Genomic DNA, 27,857 nt, shown 5'->3' on the forward strand with positions numbered 1-27,857 from the left:
GAACCAAAACAAAGAAACCACGCTGATTTATTGTGGAAATGAGAAGAAGCAGAGCGTTCGGATATAGACCAATACACTGGAAGGTGAAAAGTAATTACTGCGTATGGAGTATGTTTAATGATTGCAGTCCTTAATAGCAAACACTGGCTGTATATGACACATCCTGTTCTTATACAGTGCATCTATGTACACATTTACATAAGACTGAAAAGGCACTAGAGTTTCCAAAATAAAACACAAGTCATTTCACAATGTGAATCCCGATGCAGGGGTTGCAGAGTCTGTTTAGGACACCACATCAGAAGGGAAGCTTTCAGTATCTCATGGATGGTTAGAAACCAGTCTTCCCTGGAAGCCAAGGAATGTGAAAGTCCAACTCTCATTTCTATCTCCAAAATGTTCCTTAATTTTCTGGTTAATGGGTCCTATAAGATGTATGGTACTGAAGTGGAGTACGTTGTGTAGGCTTATGAAGCTGGATAGCTTACTGCTATATCTGGTGCTCCTGTCTGTGCTGTTCTTTAGGCTGTGGGAGAGAATGGGTTCTTAACAATACCAAGGACCTAAATGTGTCCCTGTGTGAGCAGTTCCCAAGAAGCCTTGGAGCCCTCTGTCATGAAAGATGCCTTCAGAATAAAGGAGAGCAGGCAGTCCCGGTGCTTCTACCACAGTTACCTTTTGACTTTCATCCAATCAAACTGTTACACTTTAATACATATTTTTAATCTTTTGGGTGAAAGAAAACAAAACAAGCCAACAACCTCAGTGGGTAGAAATATGGTGTGTGGTAAGAAGCAGCAAAGATGTTGTATGTTATGTGAAGAAAAGTCTTGGTGACAAAGCTACCTCATGGTGGACGGGTTTGTTTCCAGTAATTGTAGCTCTTGTGGTTTCAGTGCCGTGTAGAGGCAATGTGGGTACCTTTTGCACATCATGATTTCAGCGGCTATAAGAAGTGCTGAGCACTTGTATGTGATATTAATTTACATATGAAATTAAAGCAGCAAGCAGCAGCATTCAAACAGCTGTGATGGCTGTGTTGCAAGTATAACGCATGCAGTCCAGGGCAGGTTTCATGTACAAAGATTCACGTTCCTTCTCGAAACACCGCTGCTTTAGCCTTGTTTTCAGAGCAGCTACGCCTGTGAAAGACACAGTATCCGCTGTGTGAGGAATGGTGTTGTTCAGTACAACAGCTGCAGTGTGTGCCTGTTGACTGCCATGATGGTGTGCAAAGTGTGCATGTGCTTCGAGTCCTGTTAGTGCCAAACCTCAGTTGTCTGTGTATGTGGGTGGCATGGCAGCACAACAACTCAGTGGCTGATTTTCTGAGATACCTTCAGTGCTGCTATTACCCGCAAAAATATATTTGACCTATTCTGAACTGGTCTGAAATATTTTACTACTTTTGCATTGAACAGATGCAGAATTTATGCTGACTGGCTTCTCCTCTGAAGCTCTGTGGTGTCAAATAGGGACTGAGGTGAGTACTGAGTGCCTCCAGTGCCAGCCTTGTCCTCTTGTCCTGCCCTGTGCCTGCTCCGAGGACCTGGAGGGCTGTGAGGTGATAGAGAGAAACAGAGTTGCTCAAATGGACCTGGGTCTCTCTCACGGTGGGAGCTCCTTTCCACTTCATTCCAAGGCTTTCCGCATGGTAATTTTACAGCTGTAACACAGTTACATTAGTAACGCAGAAATAAAGTCATTGCATCTGCTTTGTCACCTGCTATTAGTAACACAAATATGAAGTCATTGCATCTGCTTTGTCACCTGCTGAGCACCTTTCCACTGGCCTTTCATTAAAAACAGATGGACCAGGCTTCTTTTGGAACTGCCTGCATCACCAAAGGCTTTGGCAGGGGCAGGACTTTACCGGCTGTGGCGGTTCTTGGCATTCAGGCTGCAGAGAGCTCTCCTGTACCAACCAGTAGCACTGATGCTGTCCCGGTGGCTTTTCCTGCAGTGGCTGTATTCTTCTTTTTTTTGTAGACACCCACTTGTCTTCACTGGATCACTTTGTAGAGAAACCTTTTCCCTCTCCTAGGAAATTCAAGCAAAACTCCCACTGACCCAAATAAGCAGCTCCAAGGAAAGGTCCAGGATTTCCCAGAGGATTTAGAATCATGTCAATCAAGTCCAACTTTTATTCAGACTGGTGGATTCCTTGGTAAGTATACGCTGCAAGTTATATTTTAAAAGGTATATTACCTTTTAAATATACAGCTTGGAAATACTTCATTGTACAATCAAGGCAGCACAAGCGTGAAAGGTATTGCTGCTTGGCTCTGTCACTGCAGCACTGCCAGCACAGTGTGCACGGAGCATTGAAAGCCACCTTTGGCCACTAAGAGCCTTGCTGAAGTCTTTCCCACTATTGGACATTCTGTTTTTGCAATAGCTGCTTCTGACCTCATCCTGCGAGCACGCAAGTGTCTGCGTATCTTTTGTGCTCATCAGTGCTAAATGCTGTCAGTCTGCTGAGTTCAGGGATGTGTGCATGTGCTCAAACATGGAGAGAACTGGGACTTGGGGGCACGAAATAGAAGTTGCACCATATATAAGCAGCTGGCAATCAGTGTCACTCGTTGAAGTAGTTTACAGTGGCCTGTGAGGCACAGGAAGGAGCACAGCACAGCATTAAATATGTGTGAAGTTTGAGATTGGATATCCTATATTTATTTGAAAGGTGAAACTTGCACAGTTATTTATGCCACAGATGAGCTGCACCTAGTTAAAAAATAAATCAATTGAAATCCTGGGGAAAAAAAAAAAGAGAAACCAATCTTCAAATTACTTCTCTATGTTCATTTTGTTATCCTATGAGCCAGTACTCTGATATGCTGCCGCAATATGCTGTGACTACAGAAGTTACGTATGCTTATGAGAAAATGGACCAGTATATCAAATTGAATAGAATGTATGCGCCAGGGAATATGATCCTGGAGTACTTGTCGATGGCGTGGGTGTCGATCCGCATGCTGACGTATCTCTGGTTTTTCCTCCTGCCCGAGCCCCTCTCAGACCCCAGCGCCAGCTGCACCATCATTCTGTCCTGCTTGTCCCCGTTCTCGGACACGTAGTGCCCCAACTCGTTCACGTCACCGTCGTTGTAGCTGCCGTCCATCATCATGGGCCGGGGCTGAGGAAGGCTGCACGCACAGGGGAGCTGTGGGCACAGGCAAGGGAAGTGCATTTTGGACTTCTGAATGTTTCCAGACATTTGTCCCACTTTTTCTCAGTGGCATAAAACTGCATCAGAGATGGCAAAACTCACCTTATCCCGGAGTTTCCTCTCCTTTCTCTCTTGCACTGTGGTCAGGTAATTCACTGCTGCGTATTCCAGCACCGAGAGGAAGACGAACACAAAACTGACCCACAGGTAAATGTCCACTGCTTTGATGTAGGAAACGCGGGGCATGGAGGCGTTCACCCCAGTGATGATGGTAGACATGGTCAGCACGGTGGTGATCCCTGGAAACACAGCAGCAGAGCGATCCTGTAAGGTTTGTTCAACCTCAACACTTTGTCACAAATAAAGTTACCATTTCCTGACATCCAACAGCTCAAGCATCAGTTTCTGACCCTGGTAAGAACAGGGAAGTTACAGCGATGGATTGTTGTCTCTTAAACGAGTTCAACCACAGATGCACATTATTATCTCTACAATCAAACCAATTTGTTCACCATTCCTGAGCACGTCCTGTGCCAGGTGACCAGAGGAGACCACACCACCGCTCTCAGGAAACAATGACTCAGTTTTGGAGTCCTCAGCATTAGAAGGACTTGGAGCTGTTTGAATGAGTCGAGAGGAGGGCCGCAAGGATGATCAGAGGTCAGGAGCTCCTCTCTTGTGAAGAGAGGCTGAGAGAGGTGGGATTGTTTAGCCTGGAGAATATATAGCTCCAGGGAGACCTTAAAGTGGCATTCCAGTACCTAGAGGAGGCCTACTAGAAAGATTGGGATGAGCATTTTGGATGGTCTGATAGTGATAGAACAAGGAGGAACAGTTTTAAACCAAAGGAGGGTACATTTAGATTAGATGTTAGAATGAAACTCTTAGAGTGTACGAATTCCTCTCTGGGGAAATGAGGGACAAGAACAAGTTGCCCAGAGAAGCTGTGGATGCACCAACCATGGAAGGGTTCAAGGTCGGGTTGGATGAGGCCCTGGGCAGACTGACCTGGTAGGTGGCAGCCCTGCTTAGAAAGGCAAAGCTAAATTACTTTTAAGGCCCCTTCGAATCCAAGCCTTTCTATGACTCCGAATTCTATTATTACATGATTCCACAATTACATGTTCCTATGTTTATGTGATGTATAAGCATAAAGGACTAAATTCACTGGAGTATTCAGAAAAGCTCTCCTAAACTCAGTGCTTTTGTCTCAACAAGCCATGGCGCAAAACTTTTAGTTCTGTCTGAATGATGTTTCATGGCAACAGGCTGTGATTCTAAGCAGACATGTGGCCCGCTGCCATATCTGTTATTAATATTTCCTCTCCACTGGAGAACATAATTTTAACAATAAGTAAAACTCTGAGATGTGTCCCTGGAACTAATGGAAGCAAAATTAGGCTTAAAGTCTGCAAGCATACAGTGACACTTTGCTAAGGGCAAATAATCTTCGGAATATTTCTATCAACAACATAATTGGGCTCCCATGGTGATTTCTCTGGCATATGGCTTCATCTGTCTGGAACATGGTTCAGAAGGGGATGCTTCATCCCTCACACTACTCTGTAATCTTATTTAACACATTAATTATCAAGTAAGCTTGGCTTACTGATTTACCTCCGCACTCTCTCTTCTAGAACAGCTCAAGAAACGTAAATGTTGTCATGGTTGCTAGTAATGTTTTTCACCTTCTTACTCACTGAAGTCTCCAAAGGATACTGGCACTTCATCTCCCTGTGTCTCGTGAATCTGTTAGCAGCAATAGCAGCAGAACTTGACATTTGCTCCCTGATTTGCAACTAGCACTTGTCAGAACAGGGAAGGCAATTCACTTGGCACTGCAGGGCAAATGGAGAGAGGTACCAGGGCCAGTCCTTAGCACAGGGGGAATGTGTGGCACAGCTGATTTCTGTGCCACCAGGGAACGTAGGGAGAATGCAGAGACAATGTGTAGCACGGGTGATTTTGTCTCGATGGTCAAAGCAATGATTCCATATAACAGCCCCTCAAGTGTGCTGACTACAAGGTTGTTTTTACCTAAAGGGACTCTGGCAGGAACTGCTCGGCGGTCAATCCAGAAGGACACCCAGGACAGCATAACCATGAGAGTGGCAGGGAAATAGGTTTGTAGCAAGAAGAAGAAGATGTGTCGACGCAAGGTGAAGTTGATGTAGAGACGATTGTACCATCCTGCGGAATAGGGAGAAAGAAAGAGAGAAGTCACCTCACCACCAGACTGCTTTCAGGTAAGGTGGTGTACCAGTGGAATAGCACCATATTTGCTTTTAGGAAAAGAATTAATAGTCACAGATCATTGCAGCTTACAGAAGAGACTCCTTGCTGAACTAACTATCATAGTCAAAGCACCTCTCACAATCACATCTTCCAGAGAAAATAATATAACCTGTACATTCAGGCACTGTAATTTACACTAAAGTTTGGCGTGCTCTTGAAGAGGTATTGTCTTTCCAGACTATCTGATCTTATAATGGGAATCTAAAGATGGAGTGGCCAAGGGTCTGCAACCCTTTCCACTGGTCTCTGCTACGGATTCTAGTACCCACCTGTGCTGCTATAGAAGGCAAGTTTTGTGGTAGTGTGGAACTCCTGGATCAGGAACTGGGACAGTGATATCCTCTCATCTGTTTTTAGGGAATCATTTCCATTCTTCCAGTAGAGCATGAGGTCATCTTCTGTGTAGGCATCTAGGGAAGAAGAGCAAACCTCAGCGCAGTGTAGTGAGCCAGCTACCATAGCCTAAGTTGTGCTCACACACACTCATCATGCCATCATTTGACTGGGATCTGCAGCACTGGTGGCTATGTTTGTACAAAATACAGGGTGATTTTATGTACATAATACCTGAGAGAAAGGAGCTGGCTGTGGGTAAAAGATGAGTTTATTGCTTATGGATGCAAGAAACACCAAGGGAAGGTGACTAATTTGATGGCTCCACTGTGATTCCTACACCACAGATGAGCAGATGTGCAAGGGAAGGTCACAGGGCCATTTGTTTCCGTGTTAAGAGCTGTGGTGCAGGAAGGTACCTGGGGAAGTGGGTGCTGCTGCACACCTCCAACCTGCGGGCAAGTAACCCAGTGCTCTCCAAGGATGGGATGGCAGCAGGGCAGCCCAGCTGAATGTTAGGGACAATGGCAAAACAGCACTCACAGCTGGCATTTGCAAGCACTGCCTTGTTGCAAACACCACCTAATTCTAGTGAAAAATTACAGGCAGGGAATTTTTCTCAGTGCTGAAGTTTGCTGACTATATCTGGAGCCCTCATGAGTGTAGCAGTTGCTGGTTGATATAATTAAACACCATTCAGGTCCCCACAGGGCACAGCACTCAGCTTCCCTATGGCTCTGCTTACTTACAGCTTTCAATCTCCAGAGAGCACGTCTGTGTGTCCAGGGGAAAGCGGCTAAAATCCATGTTGCACATTGCTGTTACTGTAACTCTAGGAACAATAAAAACCACCTCATTACAAACTCAGCTTCCCGTGTGACTGAAAAATAGTAAAGCTGCAAAATGTTTCTGAGTGAATCACTGGAAATAAACACCTTCCATTTAGCTAAAGACATTCCAATGAAGTTAAAGCTGTTTTTTCTTCCCGGCAAACCACTGATAGAAAAGGTGGCTAGAGAGTTTGGCCATAATAAATTGCCACCAAAGGACACAAATACTGAAGAAGAAGATGGGAAATGACAGAGAGAGAGGACACTTTTTCCCTTTTGCTGTCAGATCTCTGCAGAGATCATCTGTGCTTTTGACAGCTGCTTGGCACAATAGAGTAATTTGGGTTTGTCAATGCCCAGTGCCGAGCAGGATGTGGGCAGTTTTCTCCATGCACTGTGATTTCCATCTGCTCAATGTCAGCCCAATGGTCACCCGTGGGTGTCAGCCAGCAGAGGGCTCAGGCAGTGCCTCCAGTCAGGACTGGAGCTGGTGCACAACCAAGACCACTGAAATGCTCCACCTCATATATCAGAAACCCCAGTCTGATTATGTCATTTTTAATGGCATAAATCTGTGTTTGCACTGGAAGGATCTGTAAGTCTTTACTCCACTGGCTTGAACTCTAGGGAAATAAATGAAAATAAAAACATAAATTGCAATGGGGAAAGATGTAATGAATTAGAACAGGATTAAAGCTCCACAGACAACTGTCACGTAATGATAAAATCAAGATGCAGTCTCTTGTGTTAGTACTCCTTACTCATGTCTGAGTTCATGTTGCTTCCCTATCTGGGTTTTATCTTAGAGCGAAGCTGCTTGGCTCTGATTTACAGTTGAGGTGCCAGTGAGGCCCACAGTGCTTTCCAAGAAAAGAGAAGATGTCTGGAAAGAGCTTTAAAAAGGCAGACACTGAGGAAGAAAAAATAAAATATACAGGCAAAGGCATTCAGAAAAGGCTGTCAGTCAGCAAAGGCATCTTTGTTTTTATGTATTCATATTTCCATTCTAACCATAAAATACTCTGCCTCTCCTGGGCGTTATTAATGTGCCCTCAAAGACCTCCACAACCATCCCAAGCAACATGTTCTGCAACCTTATCATTAGTTAAAGTTAAATCTATGCTTCTTGGAGCTACTGACCTCCTACAGTCAGATTTTCCTTCTTTTTGTCCTTCAGAATATCTATCATTATCTATCTGCTGTTTGGCTTATTTATTGCATATTTTGCCATTTCGTTGCTGTGGAGCTGATGTTGACATTCTTGCATCAGAATATTGTGCAGCAATTTCCTCTCTCACGGGTTTTTATGGGTCATTTGGCAACACTTGTTTTGTAACTGAATGGAGCTGCAGGCATGAAGAAGCAGCTCTGATTTTAGTTTCTTTTGGGGAGTGACAGATGCTCCTCAGTTAGTATCTCCACACATGAAAGAGCAGTTAGGAAGAAGAAAAATCCTGCTTTAATAATCTTCAGTCTCATGGTCAGTAATGCTCAACTCCTTAGTGAGGCATCTGATTTATGTTTGAAACTTGAGATCATTGCTATGGAAAAAAGGAAGGGAAGGGAAGGGAAGGGAAGGGAAGGGAAGGGAAGGGAAGGGAAGGGAAGGGAAGGGAAGGGAAGGGAAGGGAAGGGAAGGGAAGGGAAGGGAAGGGAAGGGAAGGGAAGGGAAGGGAAGGGAAGGGAAGGGAAGGGAAGGGAAGGGAAGGGAAGGGAAGGGGAGGAGAGGAGAGGAGAGGAGAGGAGAGGAGAGGAGAGGAGAGGAGAGGAGAGGAAAGGAAAGGAAAGGAAAGGAAAGGAAAGGAAAGGAAAGGAAAGGAAAGGAAAGGAAAGGAAAGGAAAGGAAAGGAAAGGAAAGGAGAGGAAAGGGACGCAAAATTCCTAGGAATTAAGCTTCAGTCCTACATCTCGTGCCACTTACCCAAGACCCCCCTGGTTGTTCTCCCTGGACATATGAGCATTTTTCTTATGATAAAGGAATAACCTCTTCCTCCTGATGTCAGTGGCTAGTCAATGAGTTGACAGTTTTAATATATATATATATATTTTTTTTAATGTGAAGTCATGCAAAAATGCAATACAGGAATCAATTAAATCTCTTTCCCTCTCATACCACTACTGGCTCACACTGACCAAATGCAGTTTTACCTGAGGCTATAAAGTACCTTCCCATCTGGCTGGACACGCAGCATGACGTTGTCAGTGGTGGTGTCATGGATGAAGGAACGCTTGGAGTGGACAAAGAACATGTCAGGGACCCAGATCTTCTTCACCAGCCTGCCATCAAATGTCATGCTTTGGTTGTTGGTGCTGGGGAAGGACAATCTCTCATCTTTCCAGTAGTGCCTCAGATAAAGCGTCATGGTGAAGTCCTGCAACAAAAACGTTTGTGTCACAACCAATGCCTTATCAGCATAGCAATGATTTCTCTTCTCTGATACAAACTGCACCTTACAAAGCACTGCTCACGGGGACACATCCACTCTCTAAGATGCAGGGGGCATGAGTTAGTATGTTCAGAAATCAGAGACCATTCATCCAGAAGCAAATTTACCTCTGAAATTCAAACATTTTCATTGTGGTGTCTCTGAGTCATCCTAGGAACCAAAAGGCAGATACACAGAAGCAGCTGCCAGCAATGAGCACTACCCACAGTTTGACCCCCCCCCCCCCCCCACATCCCTATGCTGCTGCATTTCTGGAGCTGAGAACAACTGCTCCAGCAGCTGTTATAGCAATTTTCTTATTCTGGACAGCTAGAGAAGCGCTGCAGAGAGAGACCTTCCTTCTGCATAGCAACTGAAATGTTTTTGACTCAGTATCTGACTGAAATGTTTTGTTTTGCTTTTAGGCTCCCCAGGGAGGTGGTTGAGTCACCATCCCTGGATGTGTTTAGAAACCATTTGGATGTGGTGCTCAGGGACATGGTTTAGCAGAGGGCTGTTAGAGTAGTTTGGTTAGGTTGTGGTTGGACTCGATGACCTTTAAGGTCTTTTCCAACCTGAGCTATTGTAGGATTCTATGATTGTATGATCAGTGAGCATGGTATAGGATAAGGGGTAAAGGCTTTAGACTAAGATAGTAGATTTAGATTAAATATTAGGAAGAGATTATTTACCATGAGGATAGTGAGGCACTGGAACAGCTGACATGCGCCCAAAGCAGCTGCCCAACACCAATTGTGCTGCCATGCAACTGTGCTCTTCACTTAGGCAAGGAGGAGGTGAGGTGAGTGCTCTTAGGAGTACAGAGATGTCTGTTAAAGCTTTGGGGCTGTTCAGTGCATTTGCTGGAGCAGCAAAACAGTTCTGAAAATATTTTATAATGGAGTGTGATTTTTTTTCTTCCAAAGCTAAAGCTGCTTAGAGACCCCGGGAATGCTCCAATAGGGCAAGTTGGTTACAGGGCTATCTCCCATTCTCTTTCTGTGCTCTTGCTCTCTAGCATGGGCTGTTGTTGTGTCACACATGCACGTAAGATATCCCTGTGGAAAATCTCCTGCAGAGATCATGCCTTACTTTCAGCAGTGTTTTGTGATGATGACAGCCCTTCCAACAGAATCCAGATCACTTAAACAACATTTGAAAACTGTTTCCACCTTACCAATTATATGATAGGGTAAGAAAGATAGAAACTTGGCAATTAAATCAGCCTGTGCACAGTGCCAGCATCACTCCTGCATGATCCTGAAATACGAGTTTAGAACCAACATGAACGTCCAGGATGGACTCACAACACCTTACACTGGTGCCCAGCACACAGAAGAGGTGGCACAGCTCGTACTGTGCCACAAATGGGCTCTGAAGAATCTTCTGTCCTCTTAAAACTCTTGCTTTATGACTACACACTTCCCAGTGAGATGGGTAACTCACCGAAAGGGTTAAAGCATCCTCTGAAGTGAGGGGACACTGAAATGTTGGGTATTTCTGTTCTCATGGTGCTGCTGTTATCACATGACAAGTGTGCTCTCACCAGTGTGAGACCAACCTCTCCCCTGACCACTTCAGAGCATGGCCAAAGTGAAATCTTATTGGCAGTATATCAAAGCACCCTAAGCCTGACACAGTAATTGGTCTCCTCGGAGCTTTTACATGCTACCGCTTCTCAAGGAAATGTAAAAACCCAAATCCTTTGGAGCAGTTTTGACACTGTTCTTTCACTTTGTCTTTCTTAGAGAAAAGAAAACATCAGATTAACTTTTATTCCTTTTACTTTGGGACTTTTAGAGGGATTAAAAGTTGAGGTCGGTAGAAGTAGTTGCCAGCAGATTCACTTCAAACAAAGCGCCCAGGAGACTGGAGTCTCCATCCAAGGAGGAATTCAAATCTGAAAGCCAGAGCCCCAAGCAGACTACTCTACCTCACCCTGCTCTCATCAGGGGTTTGGACTAGGTGGCTTCCAGCAGTCCAGTCCAGCCTCAGCCCTTCTGTGGCACTTACCATATCCACCTCAGAAATGCTGTCCAGACTTTCAACTTGGACATCCACGCCTACAGGAATGGCAGGACCTAGAACAAAACAACACACACACAAAAGCTCAAGTATCAGCCTGATGGGATAAAGTTTTCATGTCTTAGAAAATAAATCAAATGTTCAGTCTGGAAAAGAAACAGCAATAAAACAATTAAAAGTAGAAGCAATTTACTCCGAATTTTCCTCACTTTCTCTGCTCACCTCTCAGGCTAATACCACCCCTGAGAACTGCTCTGCTTATTTGGCTTTCACACCACTCATTGCTTCGCTGTGGAAAGGAGAAGGTGTTGGGTAGGACTACGCTACAGGACGCAGGTTTGTGCCATGGGACTGAGGTCACATCCCATAATTGGGATGTTCATTCTTTTTTCTTTCCTCCAGACTTTGACTAGCCCCTTACATACCTCCTGCAATTACAGGAGATACGTCAAGATAAATAATGCTCACATTAGTGGGATGCTGTGAAACTGAAACCTTTTTAAATTAATTGAACATGCTGGTATTTGGTATATTGAGCATTTAACAATAAAACCCACTTTCATGAGAGTATATAATGGTATCCTGGATTTGAATGACCATCTGTCAGCCAGAAAGGGTAGATAAATTTCATCATTCTCTAATCCACGGGCTGAAAGAAAGCATGTTCCCCTTCATCCTGTTCCCTTAAAGCTCTGGTTGCTGTACAGCACAGCCACAAGACTGTGAGCAAGCATTAGCACACAGCAGTCAAAATATTTTCTTTGCTGTTAGGAATGAAGCAGCCGTGTCAGCAAGCATGGTACATGATTTGATTATACACACAAACTGCCATAGGAAGCCACATCTGTAGAATTTTCCCATTTTCCAGGAATACATGCAAGGTGTGTTTGGAGGTTTTATCAAAAGAAAGTGTCTCTGAATGTCAGGAATATTACACCGCCTCTAATCCCCACGACTTCAACTAAGTTGCTTGTTTTTCCAAGGAAGAAGGCCGTTTCATTGCACCACTATCCCCCCAAGCATGCTATGAATTTACAATGAAAACACCAACTAGAGAAAGAAAAGGTTCTGCTTGTCCGTCTGCTTGTTGGCCCGACTAAATGCTACAGTGCATAATAGGAACAGTAACAAATACATAGACTGTGTACCTCCAAAACCTGGTCTCATGCTGAAGTCATGGTCATCTATTCGCAGCAGCTGTTCTGACTTTGTCAGTGGAGATTTGGTGATGTCAGGGCTTCGCTTTAGGATTGGACTACTAGGAAAAGAGAAACACAGCTATGAATCCCACACAGTGCCTGTGAGAGATACTGACCCACTTCTTTCCAGTCCAAAAACCAGAACCAGCTTGTGTTTATTTTCCCATCAAGCCATAGCCTTGTGAATGTTTGCAATGCTTGGCAGCATGTCGTTACAAAATGACCCCCATGCTCAATGTGGAGCACTTAGGCATCTGTGATAATTCTGACATGCTGAGAAAACGTTTGTTTTGTGAGTTTTTGTCTTTGTAAAATGGCCTGTGCTTACAACGCAGTTTGAATAGAATCATTCAAATATATGTCTGAGAGAAGTTATGTGTGTGGGTAAGTGAGGAAACAGAAATAAGAGAGAAGCTTTCTGACACTGATTTCTGACAGGACGTGAGGCCAGGAATTAGGGAAACAATATATAAAATAAGCTACTGGCTGTTGCCCAGGAACAAAATGGAGACAGGCTGGGAACCAGGCCAGAGGCAGGCCATCCTCTAACTGGGGATAAACTGATTAGCTCCTGCTCCAGTTTTCTAACAAAGATAAAAAGGAGCATTAAAGACATAAGAGTCAGGGATGGTCCTTGCAGAAGCTGTTGGAGCTGCACTGAGCGCTGAGCAGAGGATGCTCTGCTCCTCTTTCAAATCCACCTCTGAGGGTGAAAAGCACTATTTGACTCCCCGGCACCTTGGCCAAGGTGGGAGCTGCAGCAGCTCTTCTCAGCTATGTTGTGCCTGTGAAGCATTGCTGCACTCGGAGCAGCCGTATGACAGCTGCTATGGCAGCAGGAGAGCACAAAAACAGGAGGAAAGATTTTGCTGTTTCTTCATCTGAAAAAAAGATGATATGCTCCAAGAGGCATTTATCTGACTATGCAGAAGACGAGTCTGCAACAGATCAAAGAGACAGAGAACAAAGAAGAAAGTTGACAAGGAATATTTTCCTGTGATAAAACTCTTCCTAAATGAGATTGCTTAACCGTGCTGTACTTCTCAGAGGCCCACGGGCAGCAGTACCGCAAGATATCAACACAACAATCTCCTACCAGAGTATCTTTCAAAAGTGCTCAGCTTCAATTTAATAATTTCTAGGGGTGACGAGTTGCCTACATCCATTGGTGAATTCTTCAAGCTGTTACTTATTCCTAAGGGCACTTTAAAATGTGGTCCTTTCTTCTGCTTTGAATTTGTTTAATTCAAGCACCTTCCCGTGGCACTCTGCTCCTATAATAAAAGTGACTGCACAAATGTGAAGCACACCAACCAAACTAACTTCTAATCTCTCTGTTTATACTGTATATTTCCTGAGTTGATGAAAAGCTCATTTCCCAAATATTGAATTGTTTCTATAGTTCTTCCTATTTGTCAGCATCCAGAAAGAAGTAGGTGAACAAAAGGAGTAACATTACAGGCACAAGGTACAAGAAAATAACACAGTTTATTTGTGTATAATATCAAAAGGTTTGTCTGGAACCCTCAGTTGTCAGGCAATGACATAGGAGAAAGGGAATTATTTGGAGAGTGGACAGGGAGCATAATGCTTAGTTATGGAAAGACCCATGGAATTGCAAACATGCACTGGGGAGGGTTTATAGGGTTTATATCCAGCTGAGAAAGGGGAGTGTTATTATCAGGTCACTAGCAAAGCCTCAGACATTTGTGAGCAGTCTTGGTTGCTGATGCTCATAACAGCACTGATATATATCCCTGATATAAGCAGAGGGAAGGGTAAGCAGCATGATGGAGAGCCAGAGATGGGCTCCAAGGGAAGAGAAGTTGCAGGGCTCTGTGGGTGTGTCAGCAGAGGGTGAAAGCGTGTTTAAACTTAAAGACATTTCCTCACGGGAGATTAAAGCTGTAAAATGTAGGTTATTATTATTGCAACTGAATTATTTTTTGTTGTTGTTTTTATACCCTTTACTAAAACACAGAAAGTCAAAATATCTTTCAAGGAAAACAGTCGGATGTGTTGTGGTTCTGCTAGATCGGATTAAAACTAAGATGGGGGAAAGGTGGAGGACTTTTTTTGCATGAAGTGATGCACTTTGCAATTTTTTTCACTCCTAAAAAAGGAAACATGCCCCAGAGGCAGTGGTGGAAGCCTCCTGGGGTCTGGGCTCTGCAGCTCTGGGAGCACATTTTCAGGCCATGCAGCAGTTCTGCACCAACAGGGCCTGGCTGAGCAGCTCCAAATTCTCAGGTGTCTGACTATGGCTGTGCTCCATTCCATGCTGGGCAGGTGCCAGTGGCCACAGTAGTGACCCTGAGAGAAGGGGATTATAGCTGACCTAAATACTGCCCCGCACCTGACACAAAACACGCAGCACCGCTGTGCAAAGACAAGGGGCCATGCAAAATGGCCCTGGTGTCTAACCATGGCTCTTCAAGGGGAATTTGGCTTCCTTCAGGCCTCACTCAACTCTGTTTATGGCACGAATCCTATTTAGAACGTTTGTGCTAGATTGTTGTTAAAGGCTTTGGTTAGTTTTGCTCCCCCTGCTCTGCTGGTCCTGTCATGGGAAGCCTGAGGCAGTGGATGGGCCATCACCTACCTGCCCTGCTTGTGCGCCTCGCCATGGGCTTCTCGCCTCTGCCGCTGGGGTCGGCTGCAGGGAGACAACAAGAAAAGGGAGAGCTGAAACAGCCTGTCATAAGGAGGCACAGCTACCAGCACACAGCTTAACAACGCTGGGAGAAAAACATGTAGGGGAGGGAAAAACAGAAATCCTGCAGCCTTGCCTTTTGTACTTCTGGAGAACGACTCTTACCTGTCTTTACTTATTCATCGAAGGCTGATAGAAAGGGCTGCTCTTCTCACAGCCCTTCTGCTGTCTGAGGAATCATAGAATTGTTATGGTTAGAAAGACCAATAAGGACATTTTAGAACTGTGTGTTCCTGTTTTCGTATTCTCTTGCAGCTGGCTCTCAAGAGAGTCTCTGTTCCTTTCTAGTGTTGGGACCATGCTTTGTTTCATCATTAGAGCAAATAATTTTTTAGCACTCTAAGTGCTAGTTTGAGTAAAAACAACATTTTAAACATTTAATTCATTTGGCTGATTTTTAATTGAAAGTTGAAAAAAAATTGCTTATCACCAAAACAGTACTCAACTCTACTCAGTTCTGCTAATGAGACTTTTTGCCCATTAACACACATTTCAGATCCCAATCTTGAGACTGGCAGAAGAAAATCTTCATTTGCAATCACTGTCACTATCCAAGTGCTGTCATCCTTGGGGTGAATGGAGGCCAAACTTCAGGCTTTGTGGGCTGATTTTATCTTCGGCAGAGAACTCTCCGAAAACTAATGACATTGTAGGGAAATTCATGTTGCTGCTGAGACAGTTACAGACAATCTCCATATTGACTGGGCTGGTGGTGGGCACAGGACCCTGAATCACCCTGAAATGAAGCATTTTCCAAGTGAGATTGGTTTCTTGTTGTGTTCTGTTGTGTTTTGTAGAAGAGGGCTGAAAATAAATCCACATGCAGGCTGTCCTGGGGAGCTTTGGGCCGTATAGCACCATTGCTGTTGTAAGCAGCAGCTTCTTTGGTGCTTGGACCCAGACAATGCAGCAAAACACCCTTTTTGGAGACTTCTACCTTTCGGATATACCCTTAGGCTGTTGCTGATGTGTCTTACTGTTGCACACTTCTTGTTTTCTGGCCATAAGAAAGTAATATCACTCGCTTTGGGTGTAAACAGATTCCGATGAAGAGCTGACCTACTTACATGACTTTAAATTGCCCTAGTAAACTCTTTGCTGGTTGGTTGTAATGTTGGTATTCAAACAGGGATGAAGTAATTCATCTTCTTCCTTCTTCATTCCTTGTTGCGGAGTTGATCTAAGGCTTCGTATTGGTACTGACCCTATCCTGTTTGCTGAGGGAGCCTTCAAGGAGCTGTCATCGAGAATCTGTGGCCAAATCCTACCTATCCTCTGCACCTGGCAAACTCTTGCAGTTCCTCTTCCAAGTGATTCTCCACTGACCCTACACTAAACTTTATTTCTGTACTACGAACAGCACAAAAAACTCATCATGCTCCAGACACTGCAGGACACTGCATTCATTTGTACTTTGGTTCAGTTCCTTCACTTCTTTACACCAACCTCATTCCATTTTCCCTGTCACAACTCTGAGGTTAACAAGCTTGCCTCACTTTTCTGCCTCCTCCTGTAGCAGAAAAACACATGTACCTATTGCCAGCCATTCCCCAGTTACTGTGATTTGAAGACCTATCTTTTTCTTCTCAGTGCATGGCTTTTGTGTTCTGCTTTTTGGGAATGTTCTGCTGGCTTAGTGATCAGCAGCAGCTATATTATTGAACCCCATTAGCTTGCCTGCTTGGGCTGTGAATCAGTTGAAGTGTTCTATGCTCTCCCCAGAGCATCTGCTGTCCCTGCATTTTTGCAGTGTATAGCTGCAGTTGGGAGTTTTGGTCCAGTCACTGCTTACAGACTCCTCAATGCAACTGTTTGCCAGTATGGCTACATGACATGACAATAATGCCCCTGCCTTCATTTGGATGACAGGCTGTCTTTAAAATAATCAATTGCTGTAGAGGTAAAATATACCAAACAATCATAAAATCATATAATGGCTTAGGTTGGAGGAGACCGTAAAAATCATTTAGTTCCAATCTCCCTTCCATGGGCAGGGTTGGATCAGGCTGCTGAGGGCCCCATCCAACCTGCCCTTGAGTGCCTCCAGGGATGGAGCATCCATGGCTTCTCTGGGCAGTCTGTGCCAGCACCTCACCACATTTCACCACCCTCTGAGACAATATTTCTTCCTAACACATAACTTAAATCTACTCTCTTTTTGTTTAAGTTTCTCCCCCTTGTTCTATCAGAATAACAAGCTTTTTAAATATATATATTTTTAATTATTATTTCAGCACCAGTATTTATCTCCTAACAGCTATAGTACCACAAGGAATTTCATGGCTCTCTTGAAGATCACAGACACTTTATGAAAAAACAGTACTCATTATTGGATCCAACTGGTTTTATTCACAGTTCTCCCTGGGTTTTTATTGCATTGCATGAGCAGCTCTCAGGCCCTTGGTGGCACCTGGGTGATGCAGCCCCTCCAAAGTTGTTATTGTCCCAGCAGGTAACCCCACTAGGTGAGTAAACCTTAGGTCTCTTAGAGAAGAAAACATTCAGCAAAAGAGCTGTATACTTTTTCATATACACAAGGCAAAACAAAGTTGCTACTTAAAAGAAAAACAAAAGCCTGAAATTTACTATGGTACTTATATTCCCTCCAACGAAGCAAAGAGAGTTGCAGAGTTAGGGACAGCCAGGTCTGTTTTCAGAAGAGATGGTCCAAACACAACACCTGATGGGCACAGCAAGCATTTCCGAATGCTGTGCTTCAAGGCATGTGTGCCAGTGGAGTGCCAGGTTCACACTGTGTACCGTACTACCCTCAGTATTCTTCATCATTTAAACAAGAGCTTCTAAAGGCAACAGGTATGAGAGAAGTCATTACATATCCTAGCATTTTGGTTTGTAATTACTTCTGCAGGACAAATGTCCTATCCTTAAATCATAGTGTATTTTCTCCACAGGAGGCAAATGTAACCCTCGCAGACAGTGATCAGTTTTACACTCTTAGGATAATCTTATTAGGATCTGAGAATATTTCTTCTTTGGGGAATTAAATCAAAACACAGTTATTTCCTCAGGAAAAAAGCAAGGAAAAAGCAAAGGTAAATTGGTGAAATATATGATGGAGATGCAGAGAGGAAGGCTGCCAGTGTCTGGGCTGCTAGCCCAAGGCGTGGGAGCAATTTCCACTTCTGTTACAGAACCAAGAGATAGCTTGGAAATCTCCCTGTGCCTTGAATAACCACAGGAGCCATCGTGTGGCTGTAGCATATGATTTACTCCTGCGTGAGAAAGGGTGACCCCTCACCACTGAGCCGTGCTGAATGGAAGTGCTGCCTGGCCCTGGAGATGCACTGCCCAGAATGGTCCTCTATGGGTTGATCAATCTCCTGGCTGTTGCCGTGTCCCAAAGGAATGCAAGTGGTTTAGGAGGAAGGACTATCTCATGAAGTTCTCCTGTAATATGCTTTTGACTTGCAAATGAATTCAAACCTTCACAGCAGGCAGTAGCTGCTGGTGGACAGGTGGTACAGCAGGCCTTGGGGAAGACTGGGAGGCAGTTCAGAGCCTGAAGAAGAGCTCTGGGAAAGGAAAAAAAGCCACACAGCTAAACCAGGAGAAAGCACAACCAGTACCTTTGGAAAGGAAAAGGCAAACTTGCAATAGGAGATACTGAGTAAAATACGGACTGAATAAGAATCCAGTAGCATACACTGCAAGAGATGGGATGCACTGTCCAAAATACCAATTTCCAGGGACAATGTGATTGGAAGCACACTAATTTGTGCTTGAACTGGGAGAATGACCAGTTGGGAGCTGTAGAAAAGCAACTAAAAACTGAAGGAAGTTAATCACAGTATGTATTTTATCTTGACATTTGGCAGCTCTTGTTTGCTCGTAATTTTGTTGGGTCTTTTGTCCTGGTAGTAGGTTTAAAGATGGTGTAGAAATATCACCTCTTGCAATTGTAGGTGGTTACAACTTTGAAAAGAAATAGGGAGAGCTGTTTTTTTGTATTCACAGCAGGAAGTCTGAGAAACAGTGGGAGCCAAAGCCATCTTATTTTTGAATGATATAGAAAATTCAGTGAAAATGACATTATAATCCAGTATTATTGGAGTACAGGTAAACTGTAGACTCCAAAGTATCCTAAGGCAGAATATGCAGAAACACCCTTTAAGATCCGCTCTTCCTTTGTTCTTTGGCTGGTTATGAATGCTGGCAAAAGTAAAAAATAACAAAGAAGCTTACAGAAAAATGTCATGTCACCTGAGGTCTTGGCACTGTGCATGAAGTGGCAAAAACAACATTTCCCTTGTGCGGCAAAATCTGCACCCAGTGGATGCGCATTTGTTGGGTTTTTGAAGAAACACTGACTTGTGAGCGACTGGCAGCGCAGTGTAGATCAGGAAATGGTGTATTGAAGAACATGTAGGTAAGCTAGAGGTGTTTAAATCAACTGAGGCCAATGGCACATCCTCTGAAGTGCCATGAGTATCAGCCAGTACAGCCTCTAGGTCATTAGCAGATACTGCCAAGGGCTCTGCACAGATTCCTCCGAGAGTTGGGGGAAGGCAAACAGCAAACCTGGTTTTTAAGCAGGGAGGAAAATAAGGATGTTAAAGTTTTGACATTTGGAAACAAACTGGGATGAATTCATGATCAGTTTGTACATCCCTCTGGGGGTAATGAGTCTATAAAGATCACTCAGTGTGAACCTTTACAGTAATTGACATCAAATGGTCTGATGTCCTTCTGGTGGTGTAACTGGATGCCTTAGAGTAAGCAAGAGGAAACGTAGATTTGAGTGAGGCTTTTAAGATTTCATTACTAAACTAGAGTTTAAACTAGGTTTTAAACTAGGTTTAGATGCAAGTATGACTTGGCCTAGTTGGAAGACAATGGTTAGGGCAACTGCTATTACTTTGCTGTCAAGCTGCAGAGACTTTTAAAATGACATCTCATGTATTTCATCTAGGGAAGTACTAGTCAATATTTTCAATAATAATGCAGATGACAGAACTGTAAGTCTTGTGTGTGACAGCATCATAGAAAGGAATACTGACACTTTGGGATTTAGGATCAGAATTCAAAGCAGCCCCAGCACATTGCAGGCATGATATGGTATTTATAACAGTAAAAGGGAAAGTATTTATATCAGTAAAAGGGAATATAAAGGACTGTGAAATACAGATAACCAATTGTACAAATGCAGATCAAGGAATAACTAACTAATTAGCACTACTACACTTGTCTTAATTCCTTATTTACAAGAGTGAGAAGGGCGATAAAACAGGTCAATAAAACATCAGCAGTTCAGGGATTTGTTCGCACTGCAAAAAATACAAGATTGTAATAATCCCACTGTTGGGTCAGTGTTAAGAAATATTTATATTTGCACAGAATCAGAGACAGATCTCATGGACAGGACAGCAGGAAAACTACAGGCTCTTGCCCAAGAGAAAGTAAGTAAGAATACACAGAACCACTGTTAAAATTACCTTTGATACCATAGGATATAAGTTGACAACTTCATTCTTCTTTGGAAAAAGATCTCCAAGTAGAGTCAGCCCTTGGGAAGGACCTGTAATGGGCTGCTGGAAACTCAGGTGTACAGTGTCATCTCAATCACCTTTGTCTGCTAGTTCATTAACTTTTTGAGAGCTCTAGTATATTTACAGGATGTAACATCCTTCAAGAAAAGTAAATTGTCCTTCACTCTTTGTCCATTTATACTATTTAGCTGCTGTCTATTACTGCTGATTTTTATTGTATTTGTAGGTGATATGTCCAGTGGAGAAATCTGTAACTTCTCAGATTCCACTTGGAGCTCTTTTTCCAGAGACTGGCATGTAAATGGCATGTGAATATCTACAACAGAAAAAGAACAACCAAAAGGAATAATGGAGAGCTTTTACCATGAAGAAAGGTGGTCATTACAGTCTCCTGGGAATCTACAGTCAGATCTATGTTATTCAATACATTGAATAAAATTCAATAAATCTAATAAATTGGTGGGGAGGGCCTCCAGGCGGCCTTGCAGGGCTCTCCAAGTAGGGAGGGTTGTAATAGGCAAGTAAACTTTATAATATCATGGGTGACATGGTGAACATGAACAGGAGTTTGTTTCTCAAAGCTTTACACAATACGTAACAAGAGGAAATTTGAAAGGAAGTGCAGAAACACAGCGTGTCACTGTGAAATTCGCTCTCACCGAAAGCTGAAGGTGCTAAAAATACAAGTGAGTTTGAAAGACGGCTGGGCATTTATAGAAAAAGGAGCAGGAGGATCATTTCAGGTGTGAATCCAACCCTTGAATCAGAAAACTGAACAATTTATATGTAGACGGGAGGGAGGAAACTGCCTTTTGCAGTGTCGCTGGGTTGGTTTGGTGGTTTTGTTTTGTCTTATGCTCAGCTGCAAATGTTTTTAGTGCCTGTTACGTCTCCTCACACCAGCTTATAAAACACATTGGGGTAATAGTGGGCTAGAGGACAGAACAGACCTGCTGATCCTGAGCAAATTATGTGGTGGTAGCACAGGAGATTTTGTCATCTGTGGCTTAGTAAAGTGGCACGGTACACATCCAGGAATGTAGCTACAGTAATATTAGTACAGACAATTTTCTAACACAAATAAGTGGAAAAGATAGAGAGCTGTGTGGAGTGCAGACCCAAAATAAGCTCTAGAAAGGATGAAAGGAGGTGGGTGATAAAGATGAGAGTAGAAAATACCATTTTCAGAGAAGCATCATTTGCAATGATAAGCAGAGAAAAGGAAAGATCAGGGAAATAGCAAAGAAAAATATGAAGAAAAAGAAAACATATAATAAAGAAAATGAGTGCTTATGGACAGAGGAAAGGGATTTCTGGCAAGTGGAAGAGGAGGAAAAACAGGCAGCAGCTGCAAAGGAGGGGAGGAAATTACAGAATAATAATGGATAAAAGCAGCAGAAAAAAAAACTTGGTAGAGCTGTGTAACAGGGAAAACTGATATGTCTTGGGGTAAATAGGTGAGGTAGGTGAAGAGGAGGCTGAAGAAGTTGGGGATAAAAACAGAAAGAGCAAGCTGGAAAAAAGGAGGAAGCGTGCATGGAGAGTTAAGGAGTTGAAGCTGAAAAGAGGAAAGAGAAAGGCAGGTTTTCAGCAGGGGAGGTGGAGAAACTTCCATTGCACTGGCCTGTAGCCCGTTCTGTCTCTCTTGCTGCTCTGAAGGCACTGCAGTGCCTTTGGTGCCAGACACAGCACGGACTTCTGACCTGAACACACAGTGCTTTGGGAGCTGCAGGGGCTCAGCACCCCACTGGATCTGGATTGCTCTTGGTAATGCGCTCACATGGACGTTGCTTTCATGGGCATTTCTCGGGCTTATTGTGCACTCCAAAGATCTGATCTGAGGACAGCTTGCATTAGTAAGATTTGTTCGTGCAAATAAATGCTTTCAGAATCAATTCTGAAGATAAGATACAGCAGCAAAACTCTAGGACAAGAGAACATCTTAAGGAACACTGGGAAGTAAAGGAAAAAAATCTGTTAGGACTCATGAGTGAATTTGTGAGTCCAAATCAAACCTCTAGAGGCCACAAAGGTAGGAGCTGGTAACACAGGAGCCCTGTTTAAATAAAAAATAACATCAAGGCAATGTAATTTAGCAAATGTTCTGAAGGATGCTGAGCCTTTGAGAAAGGACTGGGAAGGAACCATGGCCATAATGATGCAGGGTGGATTCCATCATGTAAAAGGAACGTCACTAATGGTAGTAACATTTGAAAGTGCCATAGGGAGAAAAATCCCTGGCCAAGAGGGTGACCCTGAGAGGGCTTGTTGAAGAGAGTGTCAACCAACTGCTATAAAGAATAGCCTTTACTGATGGACAGGAAGATTGAGAGGAGCATAAAGAGAGTTACTATTTGGAGACTGCAGTGAGGCAGAATGATGATAAAATAGACAAGAAAAGGTAGGGGCAAGACAGAAAACATGAAACAAATCTCTCAGCTGAGATTAAACAAACACGAGCTACAAATCTCGTACAGTGAAATCTCTTCTGTTGAGAGTTTCTTGTCTACAAGGTAGTTATAATGCTGTCCAGGGAGATTTTAATGTTAAAAGAGACTTTTTTCCCCCAGCAGTTAGCTCTAGCACAGCAACCTGGGCTCAGCTCCAGGACAGTCCTTTTCCTTTTGCTCATCCTCTCTAGCAGATTCTGCAGGTCTAATTAGCAATTCAGGCTTTGGCCATTTTGTTGGCAGAATGATTTTGTGGCCTTTAGACAATTGTTCCGGTGACCCCACGCAACCTGGTGGCTCTCCAAGAGCCCGAGCATTTGGGAACACAGTAAACAGCCCCTGTGCTGGCACACAGGGTCACAGCTTGGATCCGTAGGAGTTTTGGCACTGTGAATGTTGCAGGAATGAATTTAGCTTTGCAAACTCTGCAGGATTTGCACATGGTTGGCTGCAAACTGTGAGCAGGTCTGCAAGATGCGAAAGGATTTATTTTTATTTTGCTACTTTTTAAAGAGAAATTCCTTTGAGGTGATTTGTCCTGGAAATAAATAGAAATCAACAGTTGAGTCTTTGACTTGCATACAGATATTGTGACTATAAATTACAATGTTGAGAGCCTCTGTAGAAAGTCTCATACAATAACACTCTCTAGACTGCTTCTTTCACTGTGTGTATATACTTCAACCTATGCTTGTTTGTTATTTGTCATACTCTGTCTTGTGTCTCAAAGAATCACCAGTTTTATCTCAGGAATTATTAGGAACCTTCTGCAAAATTCCTTTCTTGCAAACCTGGCCCCCAAAGGACCATGACTGTCTCCTCATCCTTCTTCAAGGCTGTCCTGCCTCATGATACAATGGCTGCTTTGGGGCACCTACAGTGATAAAAATTGTGACAAAGGTGGTGTCTGACACTGCAGCCCAAATTCACCCCATTCGCCCTAGCAGAAGGAGAGCAAAGGCTGTGGGATCAGATGGATTTGGGCCGATGAAAGGTCAAGCCTTGGGGCAGACGACTGTTGATAAAATTGTGCGGTTTTATTTGAAATTAGAGTTTAGAGCAAGAGAGTCTCTTGGGAGAAAGTAACGCCTGCAGAACATCACCATCCAAAGAGACAAGCCAAAAGTGCATATTTCCTCCATCACCTGCACGTGAGAGTCAGGAGTAGAGCTGGACAGGTCTCTCAAGGACAGCAGGAAACAGGCAGCACACTCAAGGTGGCAGGCATTTACAGCAGACACCCACTTTGCCTGCCAGCACCGGTGACTAGTGCTGAGCTGTGGCAGGTACCCACAGTGGAAGGCTGCATGTCTCCAAATGACTTATGGAAGCTAGAAAGGCTGAGGGTGCAAATTGAGCCACTCTGAGTACTTCATGGTCATGTGGAGCCTGCCTTTTCCACTTCAGATTGATTTGCTCCATCAGACTCCAGTGCTCTTCAGAAGGCAAAAGCTGCAGTAGATTTCCACCCTGGTGCCTCAAGCCTTGTGGAACAAGAAATAACTGTGCTTGAAAAGGAGCTATGAAGTAAATTTCTGTAACAGCTTCAGGGCTGATTATTGAGGGAAGGGGAAGCAGAGTCACTGACCAAATATAACCCATCTAAATGGTCAGGAGCAATCTTCACAACAAATTTCTTCTCATCTTACATAGGATACTTCTGCACACTGGTTTTCTCCCAGGCTCTAATTCTGTGATGGGAAAAGGCACTGATTTTGAAATGCAAGGAACAATGCCTACCTCAGAACAGTCTCATATGATCAGCATTTTAACATATTGGATCCTGCATGTGACAGCAAACAGGACTGGCTGTACCTCTAGACAAGGCCTTGTGTCCTGCTACACCTGGCTGCCCAATCGTGTTGAGTGTTCGTGACCTCCACTGCAGGACTGCTACTGAGACTATGAACACAGTGCCAGGAGGTCAACAGGACTAACAGCACCTACATACAAATAGTGCACCCAGTCCTGCTGCCTCCCTGAAAAGGTGTGAGAGCCAAGGTGTGGGAAACATCCTATGTTGAGAAGCTTGATCTGAATATAAATAAGAGGAAATGAAGAGTGGGTTTGATATACCTACAAATACCTGGATGGAAAAGAGACCGGGTAGCAAAGAAAACAGAAAGAAAAGAGAAAACAGATGAAAGCTGAAGTTAAAAAATATGTACTACTATCTTCTGTTTATCTGGAACTGAAGGCAATTATCAGAAATTAGGAGTTCACAGAAAATAATTTGTATGGCAGAAGGCTTCATTGCTTGTAGTTAGAAGGAAAACATATGGATGGCCAGAGCCATCTTTTTGTTCTTATAAATGACAAGGCTGTGAGACCACTGGTCTTGCATGGCCTATCCCATACTGGGAAGGCAAGCACCGTACTGGGTTGCTGATGGAAAATGAACCAGTGCTGCTGTCCTGTCCCTGCCAGCCCTCCTCAGCATCAGCGCTGCTCTGCTGAGGCAGAAGTAGGCCAGAAATGGCTCCTGGGCCAGTGTGGGAGTGCTGTGAGGGTGGTGGGCCTGGCTTGGGAGCTGCAACACCTCAGGGCAGCCTGAGAAGCTTGTGCTGGCACAATTATACCACATGCACCCGGTGTGGGTAAAAGGACCGTTCCTATGCGAACTGGATAGGTATTTATTTTCCTTATTCATGCAATATTAACGCTTCTGCTGTGATTTGGTACACTGCTACTTAATCACAGCGCTGCTATTGTGCTTTGTGCAGTGGGAGCTGGTGCTGAAGATGCTGGACAAGATCATGGCTGGGTATACAGACTCCTCCCTGCTGGCTGCTTCTCAGTTCCAACTGAAGCACCTTGCTCCTCATGCTTTCCTTTTGCCACAGTCAGCATACCACGTCCACCATCACTGCCATGAACCCTCAAGGAGAACAGAGGTTTTGAGATTCCCCACAGATAGTGACTCTGGCAATGCATCCCTGGGGGCTGACCATGAGCAGAGCACCCATTTTGCCGGTTGTACCTCCATGAAGGTGTCATCGATGCTTAAAGCCACTTCCTTTGTATAAGAGGATGGCTCAGAGACCCTCATGTACCACTGTGACACTGCAGTTGCTCTGCCTAGTTTTCCTAAGCAGTGACAGACAGGAACACTGGAAAATAAAAAGGCACTGCAGTTTCCTCCCTTCCACTTTTCAATTATAATTTTTTCCTGAAAGCTAATAGGAATGGCTTGAATTCTTCAGGAGAGTGGAACTCCTGCATTTCTATCCCCTTGCACTGTACAGTACTGATGGCAAACTGGAGTCATTAAAGAACAGAAACAGTGACCAGAGCAAAGCAGAAAATGCCTTTGGTTCAGTCTTTCACAAGCAGAAGTTTACAACATTTGAACAGTGATCTGAATACATCAGTTACATACATACAAAAAGAGAAGTCTTCTTTTCCTCCAGAGATACCTTGTAATGCATCTGAGTATGAAAACCCTCACAGAGATTTTCAAATACTTCCCAGATAGGATGCAAGTAATCAAAACAAAGTCGTAGGGAAAGAAAGAAAACAAACCAAAACCTCCGAACAAATACTTCCTCAGCTCAAAACTTCTTAGAATGACAGTCTAAAAGACAGCGGGAGAAAAACATCATATACATCTCCTTTTTGAAACAGGGAGAGAGGGAAGGGGAGAACAAACTGAATATATTCATTCATTTTGCATATCTTCACTACCCTGAATGCTCTTTCTATTTCCTTTGCTAACTGACCATATCCTTCAGGTTTGCATTTTATTTTCTCTTTTTTTTTCCTGAAAGGCTTTTTAACAAACAGCACTGGAAGAAGAAAATATATTCTGAATCCTTTCAGTTCATATCTCCTGTCATTTAATCTTCAGTGAATACAACAATCCTCAGGCACCTAAGTTTCCTTTCCACTATCATGTAAATACAACATTTTAACCCTGATAAATACAATCAAATACAATCAAATGCTTCTTTTCTGCCCCTTTCCAAACTTTGAGATGCCACAAAACCCCACTTATGGGAAGGAAACAATGATTTTCACTATAGAAAATGCATTAGGACTTACTGACTGTCAAAAACTGCAGAAGAGAATCTTTTGACTGATAGATCACAATCTGCAAATTCAAAACGATCGACAGACACTATGCTTTGATCTTTAACACTGTATTTGTCCAAACAGAAGCTATTTGAAAGTAAAAAAGAAAATGAAACTCACCTGCCTTTTTTGTATACCTCGTGTATTTCTTTTCCTTGTCGGTGGACTCTGCATTCAGTGGATAAAACCCATCCCCAGAACAGCAGGAAGATGCTAAAATGCATTTTATGGACAGTCAACATGTTATCTGAAGGTTCTGTGTCCAGAAATAGTCCATACAAGAAAGAGAAAGCCAAAATGTAGATCCTGTTTCTCTTTTTAAGACATTATCGGTCTGATCGTTATTGGAAGGATGTTTACTCATACAAAAAATCATCCTGCAGTATTTAATCTGGACAGTGGGGAAAGCAATTTCCACTAAACCTATAAATCCCTCTACGTCAGATGGCAGGGATTTTCTAGCACTGTTCGTGTATTCTCAGAGAACAATTATTTTTTGTCCAAACAAGCTATTTTATTAATTGGTTTAAACCGAACCCTTTTTTCGTATCTATCATAAGTGGCACATATGTATTTCTCTCTGGTTACCCGAAGTAGTGCAACTGATCTGACAGGTGTCATAAGCAATTTTTAATCACTGAACTTAACCCGTATATTACTGACATTTGTTTGAAGTATTTCAATAGATTAAGAAGTGTTAATAAACATAGTGGTTTGCAGCAAAAAGTCTTCATTTCCACTTGGATCTGCACTATAGTGTTTTGATCCTCCGTGTTTTTCTGAGTTCTTTAGCAATCAGTGGTGGTCTAACTGGAGAGGTCAGCACCTTCAAGGTG

General features: G+C 43.4%; 1 protein-coding gene across 2 annotated transcripts; it reads right to left on the reverse strand.

The window, feature by feature from the left end:
• On the reverse strand, positions 1 to 27,421 carry LOC140250160 (gamma-aminobutyric acid receptor subunit rho-1). Of its 2 annotated transcripts, none has more exons than XM_072332661.1 (10): positions 27,142 to 27,421; positions 14,883 to 14,936; positions 12,230 to 12,339; positions 11,070 to 11,137; positions 8,779 to 9,002; positions 6,550 to 6,632; positions 5,737 to 5,877; positions 5,210 to 5,362; positions 3,275 to 3,471; positions 1 to 3,166 (listed from the first exon to the last, which is right to left on the reverse strand). In XM_072332661.1, exons 1-10 carry the CDS (start codon positions 27,261 to 27,263, stop codon positions 2,879 to 2,881), a joined length of 1,440 nt encoding a protein of 479 aa, XP_072188762.1. In that variant the 5' UTR covers positions 27,264 to 27,421; the 3' UTR covers positions 1 to 2,878. The 2 variants fall into 2 exon arrangements, with proteins under 2 accessions (XP_072188762.1, XP_072188763.1); XM_072332662.1 differs by having other exon boundaries at positions 12,230 to 12,336; positions 27,142 to 27,354.
• Positions 27,422 to 27,857: the final 436 nt, after the last annotated feature.

This window comes from Excalfactoria chinensis, chromosome 3, assembly GCF_039878825.1.
Source record: "Excalfactoria chinensis isolate bCotChi1 chromosome 3, bCotChi1.hap2, whole genome shotgun sequence".
NCBI classification, from domain to species: domain Eukaryota; kingdom Metazoa; phylum Chordata; class Aves; order Galliformes; family Phasianidae; genus Excalfactoria; species Excalfactoria chinensis.